Source organism: Alosa sapidissima, chromosome 18, assembly GCF_018492685.1.
Source record: "Alosa sapidissima isolate fAloSap1 chromosome 18, fAloSap1.pri, whole genome shotgun sequence".
Classification (NCBI taxonomy): domain Eukaryota; kingdom Metazoa; phylum Chordata; class Actinopteri; order Clupeiformes; family Clupeidae; genus Alosa; species Alosa sapidissima.
The window spans coordinates 20213868-20222679 of NC_055974.1; the positions used below are offsets into that span (position 1 = coordinate 20213868).

General features: G+C 40.7%; 1 protein-coding gene across 2 annotated transcripts in view; it reads right to left on the bottom strand.

Annotated features, from left to right (window-relative positions):
* Nucleotides 1-2953: 2953 nt before the first annotated feature.
* LOC121689658 (complement C1q-like protein 4) overlaps nucleotides 2954-8812 on the bottom strand; it is a 5927-nt gene continuing 68 nt past the window's right edge. The window contains exons 1-4 of one of the 2 annotated variants that reach the window (XM_042069667.1): nucleotides 8607-8812; nucleotides 8166-8249; nucleotides 6963-7094; nucleotides 2954-3423 (exon numbers count right to left, since the gene is read on the bottom strand). The exon at nucleotides 8607-8812 is cut by the window's right edge and continues 68 nt beyond it. In XM_042069667.1, the coding sequence (XP_041925601.1) occupies nucleotides 3146-3423; nucleotides 6963-7094; nucleotides 8166-8249; nucleotides 8607-8772 (660 nt within the window). In that variant the 5' untranslated portion in view covers nucleotides 8773-8812 and the 3' untranslated portion in view covers nucleotides 2954-3145. Of the gene's footprint in view, nucleotides 3424-6962; nucleotides 7095-8165; nucleotides 8250-8519 lie in introns of both variants that reach the window. The other variant, XM_042069666.1, reaches the window with a different exon arrangement.

The following is an 8812-nucleotide window of genomic DNA, read 5'->3' on the forward strand; positions in this document are numbered from 1 at the left end:
ATCATCGTTGGGTTATCAATACTGTAGGTGTGATAAGGCTCTAGCATACTAGCATGCTATGCTGTGTGTGTTTGTGTGTGTGCGTGCGTGCCTGCATGCGTGTGTGTGTGTGTGTGTAGAGGTCCTAAACACAAAGGTGGTGAAGGTGACCCTCAATACTGCTTACCCTCTCAAGATGGATGACCCTGCTGTCCAGGCTGCCATGGCAGAGCAGGTAAATCTTTAGGCGATAGCAGCACACATGTGCCACCTAGAGTTCTCTCTCAGTCAGTAAATCCCTCCCCTTTAGGTGATAGCAGCTCACTTGCACCACCCATTCATTCAAATGTAGCCACTCTCACTGTCACGGTCTCGCCCTCCTCCTCAGATTTGTCAGACACTTCAGGCGACTGGAAAGCCGGCCATTCGTGTCACCTGGAGACAGCAGCCAGATGGGAACGTCTTTCACAAAGAGAAAACCAAGGATGCAAAGAAGAAATTAGACAAGAGAGAAGAGATTTGAGGAGAGGAGTGAGGAGTGCTACCAATTGTAAACCCTCTGGGCATAGAGCCTTTTCAATCTAATTTCATTTAAACAACATTTATCCCATACAGTGGTCATAGTAGACATCTACTTGCATAATGATTTTAGTTGCATACTGTAGTTCATTCAGACATTTATCTAGTGTGAAACCTTTGAGACATAACTAAAAAAATAAAAATAAAACTGAACTTCTGGTAATACAGCCAGCATTCAGTGACCCCAGGCTAAAATGGCCCGTAACATGGGTGTCAAAATTGATGACCGATTACATTTGTATGTAGGCTAAGTCACAAAGTCATGTCAGTTTATCCTATACAATATTAGGAAGATCAGATCTTATCTAACACAATATGCCAAACAACGTCATATGTTGTCCATGTTTTTTTCAGTGTAGACTTATAATTGATACACTGTTTTATGTCATAATGTCATTAGTCAGGGAATTGATGATGATGATGCTGTTTCTTCTGCATATCATTTGGTTTCAACTTTGGTGTCATGTTTAGTTTCTCAGAGTGTTTCTGTATTTAATCTATACATACACATATTCATTTAAGGTGGCATTTAAGTTTGGATCATATTTCTGGATTTTAGTGTGACATACCCACAAATAAAGAGGAACTATCTTACCATTTTGCCACATTATGTTTGACTTGTCTGCTTTGGAACCAAATGCTTTGGTAAAAAAAAAGTCAATGGCTTTTGGAAAGTTTTCATGTGTGTGAAATATGGGCTGCACTTTCCTAAAATCCATTTTTCATGGTTCAAAGGGGTTGCCTTTGGTCTCTGCACAGTAAGCTTTAGACATGGTTTCGGTTATTCAGTTGCATAGTCCATTTCCAATGCTAAAGATAACAATACTCCAAAAATGTACCTGAATACACTTAATGTTGGGTTTACACACACACACACACACACACACACACACACACACTGTACACACAGGGACCCATGTAATCGGAACGCAACCATTGTGGTGTCAACTCCAGTCAAGGACATTTGACTTTAAATTTCCAAATAGGGTAAAATTAGCCTGTGACATTAATTTCATAACAGAAAATATGTGTATTGTTCCTTGAATCAGCCAAAAAAGCTTCCATCAAAAGGTGTCAATATATCATCAACTCAAATTTGTTTAATTGATGGTCATGGCATAGTATATTTTGTATATCTCAATCCTTTCTGCTAATATGCAAAATTCAGATAAAAGAGATAAGCAAGTGTGAAATACTCCTTTCTTTGAAACCTTTTCCACCATTTTGCATGTTTAAACAAATTATTTATGAAAATGAAACAGCTACAGGCAGGACTGAACGTAAAAAATGTCCGTTCTCTCAGATACATTGTGTACAAAAGAGTTTTGCATATATTTTTTTTGTAAGTCCCACTTTTACTGTTTTGCATGACAGCCTCCATTGTGATTGTAGGCCTTATTTGTCAGGCTGAGGCTTTTTCATAACAGCTATTGATAAAGCTGATGCTCAACTGGCCACTAGATGGTATCAGTGTGGAGCTATTTTGTAGAATTAAAAAAAAAAAACACTTGACTCTGCAGTTGCAGATTTTATTGTGTCCACTGCTGTCAGTTCCCCACAGGTTCTTGAAATCATTGAATTTACCTGTATATGGACAATGTGGAACTTTTTAAACTGGGAGGCAGGGATAGACATTTAATATCACTACGCATCTGTCTATCACTATACCTCACTGATACTGGCGCTATGCGGTAAAAAAGCCACTTAGAACACAGAATTCATGTTTGATGATGAAGGTTATTGTCCAATGTTTCTAACAATATCAGTGGTATTAAATGGTTCCTAGAGTGTTGATGAGTGTACATATTGTTAATGTGGATAACACAGTGTGATTTTCGAATGTTGTTGAATAAACTCTTTTGAGTGGTTGATAAACTCTCTGATAGAAATTCCTTGCATATTTATGAATCTCTAATGTATCTGTGACACATTTGCACCATTCTTTCATCAGAAAGCATGGATCAATAAGCCAAATGGGCCCAAGTAATGTAAACAGGGGGTACTGTGGGGCCACTGGTTGCGGTGCCTGTATGTTTGGGTCCGAGTGCCCACAGGCAGGGGCGTTATTAAGCGGTGGAAAGGGGGGTTGACACATGTCACCCTCAACTTTCAAAACAGTGGTGCCCAGCCCCCCTCACCCCCTCCAAACATTGTCATCTAAAAGATGGACAAATGCCAGCGACAGACACAAATCAGTTCTAACTACTGACCAATGAATCTAACTGCGACCTTAGCGCACAAGATAGCCTAAACAAAAACAATACGGATAAGAGAGACTAACAGAGTTGCCACAACAGTTAGGCAAAGCTCTAGTTCATGGCAAGGCTCAGAGAAGTATGCATTCAGATGTGGATCGGACCTAGATTTCAAATTACCATGCTCACAACCCACTGGATCATTGTATTCAATACTTATTTATTAATTTTTATTTACATCAGGTTTTTTTCAACCAGTGATTCACAGCCCGCTGGTGGTCTGTGAAGGCATTACAGGTCTCTGTGTGTACATTAGTGTGTTTAGAAACATCAGCTTATCACATGAGGAAGAGGAGATGTATGTGATATGTGTGTTTGTAAACACCACCTCATCACATGAGGAAGAGGAGTTGTCCACTAAAGGTGGTGAGGTGGCCTTGGTACGCCGCCACCCACCAGCCCGCCTCCAGAAGCAGGCTCACCTCGTCGCCTTTCTCCAGCAGCAGAGACAGCCCTTGGGAGGTATTAATGTCGTGCGGCGCTTTGTGGTTGTAGGCAGCCGCCACCTGTTCGCCGTTCTTCATTAGTTTGGCGCCGGCACCGTGTGAGCCTCCGGCAAAGATGTGGTATTGGAACTGGTACACTCCTCTTACCGGAGCCGTAAAAATACCTGGGACGGAGGAGAACAACATGGAGACCAAAGCTGTGTTCGGAATGTCCCCTCACTCAGTCACTTACTAGGGGTGGATTGCCCTAATGGGGGACATTTTTTGCTGTTCGGACTTCTGTAGTAGGCTATATTGGTCCTATCTGCCAACATGTCTTTTACTGTTATTTGTATATACAGACCACCTTCATCTAATTGTAAGTTTTATGAATACTTGAGAAATATTTTGAAAGAATTTGACAGAAACAAAGAACTAATTCTACTTGGCGATTTTAACATAAACTGGATGGAGAAATCAAAAAGAAAAAAAAATCAAAGATATTACAAACCAATTTGATTTAACCCAATTAGTCCAAGGCCCCACTAGAATCACTTCATTGTCCCAAACACAGATTGATCTAATATTTAGTAATAAGGCAGAGAGAATAACTAAAACTTTTAATTTTCTGACTGGGCTATCAGATCACAATTTGACACTGATTTCTAGGAAACTAAGCAAAGGTTTAAGTATCAACAGGAAAGTAAAAAGGTCTTTAACGTCATACCAAAACGGCTTATCAATGATTTTGAAAGCCAAGTCAGACAACTTTCTTGGAGTTGCCACAGATAGTGTTGATTATGCTTCTGAGAGCTTAATGACTATGATTAACAAACTTAAAAGTGAATTCAGTAAAAATATCATTTACTCTAGGAAAAAGCAAAACTTGCCCTGGCTCAGTGAACAAGTATGGGCTTTAATGAGGCAGAGGGACTATGCATTAAAAACTGCAGTTAGGTCTGGGTTAGCCCATGATAGAACCTTTCATCAATTGCGTAACAAAGTTGTAAAAGAACTTAGAAAATCAAAAGCATTTTTTTTTTTATCAACATTATCAAGGACTCCAAAGGAAATAGCAGGCAAACTTGGAAAAACATTAATATGGTCCTTAAAAAGGATCATAATAGTAACAGAGATAAGGGGCTTGAGCTACAAGTACAGGGCACATTAACACAAGATAAAGTCAAAATCTGTTCTGAGTTTAATACTTATTTAATTGATTCTGTGCAAGATTTAGCAATTACATTACATTTGCTGCCAGGGCTAGTCTAGCAACTCTCCGTTGGCTTGTGAGCTCCAGAAATCGAAACTTAATCAGGTAATTGAAATCGTGTATAGAGTCGTTTGGTGGGCTTAACATAATGATTGATGGCAGAGTTGCAACGGTTTGGCTTGAATTCCCTGCTACTTGAAAACAAATATCCTATTGCGTCCTATTGCGTGCAGAGGGAATTTGAAAGGCAACTGATTATCCCACCCCTCGGACTGAGCACTGCGAACGGTGAGTGCCCAGACCCTACATTTTAATGTGGGTCTGGCTCGCCAGGCTAGTAACTGATGTTACCAACTACAGACCTATCAGTATACTCCCTGTCATTTCTAAAGTGAGTGAAAGGATAGTGTGTGACCAGTTGATGGACCATTTAAATCAGGGCCATTCTCCACTGCACCCTATGCAATTTGGTTTTAGAAAGAACCACTCAACTGAGACAGCAAACTGTTACTTTATTGAGCAAATTAAATCCAGCCTTGATAATGGGGGTGTTGTTGGTGCTGTTTTCCTTGATTTCAGAAAAGCTTTTGACACCGTAAATCATAATGTTCTGTTGTCAAAGTTTAATTTTTCCACTAAAGCTCTGACATGGATAGAGTCTTATTTAGATTCAAGGAAGCAGTGCACCAGAATTAATGATGTATGCTCTTCCTTTGCCAACAGTTCCATTGGAGTCCCACAGGGATCAATTTTAGGACCAATTTTATTTAGTCTATATATTAATGACCTCCCTCTGATTTGCCCAGATGTCAATATCCAAATGTATGCGGATGATACAGTAATCTATACACATGCCAAAAATAGAGAACAGGCTGCTTTAAAACTTACTGCAGTCCTAAATAAAGTGTCAGATTAGCTAACTAGTAGCTGTCTGACTCTAAATGTAAGTAAAACTGTTGCTATGTATTTCTCTAAAAAGGGAAATGCACAGCAACAACCCGACATCTTGGTCAAAGGAGAGGTGATCAAAATTGTTGACCACTTTAAATACCTGGGCATAATCATTGATTCCAATTTAAATTTCAGAAAGCATATTAAGAAGATATCTAGAAATGTTAGAGCGAGTTTGATTACTTTTAGACATATTAGACATAATTTACCCTTACATGCTGCTAAACTGTTTATGCACTCAATGATTTTCTGCCATTTGTCTTATTGTGCTACAAGCTGGTCCCAGGCAGGTGTGACCACTCTGAAACCCTTGTACTCTCTATACAAACAGGCTGTGAAAGTGCTTGATAAAAAAACAAGAAATTATCACCACTGTACTATTATAAAAAAACATAGCCTGTTAACATTTGACAGTTTTATTTGGTTCTCTGACATGTGCCTGATGTACAAATTGACCCATGATCTTGCACCACCCCCACTTAAGCAATGTGTGTCATTCTGTAGAGACAATGTTAGGGTATCTAGGGCTGCAATGAGAGGAGACTGTTACACTACATTCAAAAAGACCACTTTTGGCCAATCAGCATTTTCATATCAAGCAATTAGAAAATGGAACTCAATCCCACTCCATATCAGAGACTCTTTAAGTTTTAAATGTTTTAAAATGTCTTTGAAGTCATGGCTGAAGGACAATCAAGCTTGTGATCATTGATCGTTGTTTTTCACTTAGCTTTTCTTCTATTTGTAATGTTTATCTTGTTGTCTTTTCATGTCTGTGTTTGTTTATGTTTTTACTGTGCTTGAACATCCTGCCCAGGGACTACAGGTGTAAATTAGCTATTTAGCTAACCCTGGTATAGAAGCTATTCTATGCATGGTCCCTGCCAAACAAAACTAATAAACTAAATATTAGGCTACAATGTGAGGACAACACATTAAATCCACATCCAATTTTGATCACAGAACCCTACAGCTTTGGCTTTCCCATAGTTTCACTGACATTCATTAGTTTGGGAAAGAGCCACACCCACCACTGGAGCTTAGGTGTCCCACATTAGGTAGTGTCCCACAATTGGACAATTTAGTATACGTAGTGCACTGCATTGAGAATCAGCCATGATTTGTGCTGGTCGGAATATCAACTTTAAATTCCATTCACTTTGTACTAGGCTACACTGCAGAAATCACTGCAAGGCAGACAATAAGTTAGGGTACAACTGATATACACTACAACAGAGCATGTGGCTATCTAGTATGCCACAATTCATAGCTGGATGACTAAACTGAAGAATTACAAAGACTTTTTGAAAAAACATGAACTCACAAGAGCAGCTGTACACTGAAGGGTCATTGTTTTACCTGTGTTACCCTGTACCTATGCACTGTAGTGGATTGGATGTATAGTTGTGTTAGAGCTGAAATGGATTGTATGCTTTGTGGTTGGAGTGAACTGAGTGGAAAGCTGTGTTGGGATTGGAGTGGATTTCAGACATAGCTGTGTTGGGATTGTATTGACTTGCATGGGAATATGTATTAGTGCTGATGAGTTTCCTGTCTTACCTGAGCGCACGCTGTAGGCGTTGCCAATGTTGCTGAAGACGTGGTTGAAGCCCAGGGTGATATCTGTGTCGTGGGGTCCGATGTGGATGTCAGATGACACTGAGAAGGAGACTGAAAAAGCCACCTTACTCTCTGTGGGAGACAGAGTGGGAGACAGTGAGTGTGTGTATGTGTGTGTGTGTGAGAATCGGGAGAATTCCCGGTGGGCCGCTTCACTTTTGGGCCGGTCGAGGGAAAAATATTGGCATTTGTCACGTTAATCTATCTTCTCTTAAAGTTGGCTACACACGTTCGCATTCCATGCCTAACACCCCAGCCTCTGCATGGGTTGTTCTCCCCTCCCAAGAAGAGTTAATTGGTTGGGTCCATATAGCCCGTCTTTCCTAAAAAGTTTTCTCGAATACCAGCCGGGCCGGCCCTACCGTAGTAATAAGCGTCAGGGAGGATGGATGGTAGAAAGATGCCATGAGGGACTGAAAAGGCCAGGTAAAAAAGACGAAAAGTATTGGAGGGAAATGCTGCCAAATGTGGCATGCTTCCAATTTTTTTTGAAGAGGACAGACATAAGTGGCAACTGGTAAAGAGAGATAGCCATGATTATAACGGCGTACTTGGGCTAATAACCTACTGGACCTTGTAGCGTTGTCAACCTATTCGCAAGTAACATATTAAATGAATTAAAATATTAGCCTTTTGGTATCATCCAATATGGCTATTCATAGACTTTGCAAATATTATGCAAATATTGATAACAAAACTCAAGCTTGATCTGTGTATGCAGTAGCCTATAGGCCTAAAAACAAAAGTAGCCTAAGCAGCAGATCAGCCAGTCCCCCGCTGAAAATGATGAGCCCGAAATTAACGATGACTATAGGGACAAGTAGAAGGGATAATAGAGTTAACATATGAATTCAAGTTATTTTATGGAAGAAAGAACAGTAGGCTATGGCACAGGAAGGCTACATGATCAACCTATATGGCTTGTTTGCTTGTTTGTGTGTGTGTGTGTTTGTGTGTGTGTGTGCGTGTGTCTGTGTGTGTGTGTATGTGTGTGTGTGTGTGTGTGTCTTTCTGTCTGTGTGTGTGTGCATACCTGGAGTGGCTAATAGGGAGATTTGAGTACAGTGAGTACAGTGAGCTTAAATATATTGTTTATTTGCTGCACCCATGACTCACTGCGTGTATGTATGCATGGATGTTTACCTTCATTGATGTTCTGAAGTTGCTTTAGTGTGTTGTTCAAGTCTGCGTTGTTGTCCTCAACAGCCTCTAGTTTCAATTCTAGTTCTATGGAAACACAGAGAGAGAGAGAGAGAGAGAGAGAGAGAGAGAGAGAGACACAGAGACACACACACATACACAAGAATACAAACACACAGAGAACAACACACACACACACACACACACACACACACACACACACACACACACACACACACACACACAGAGAGAGAAAACAACAACAGAAAAGAGCCACAGATCAGTAGCAGTTTAGCAGAAGTTCAGGAGAGATCCATCCTATACATTAAAAACATTAAAAAAAGCACATCCTGTTAACTTTGTTTTTTCTTTTCAGTTTTTCCAACTCTTCCTCCACTTGTGCCTTAGCAAGCCTGATCTCCGCCTTCTGCTTCGCCAGCTCACCGCGCATCTCGATCAGCATCTCCTGCATCTCGGGCAGGCTGTTGGGATGCCTGGGGGGGAGGGGGGCTATGGCTGCACCTGCAGAGTCCTCATGGCTTCCTCCGCTCTCTGCCGAAGCCAGACCCGTCCACAGCAGCAGCAGCAGCACAGCTTTGGTAGTCGTCATTCTCGACGCACTCGGTTTTTCCACTCTTCAAAAGGTGAAC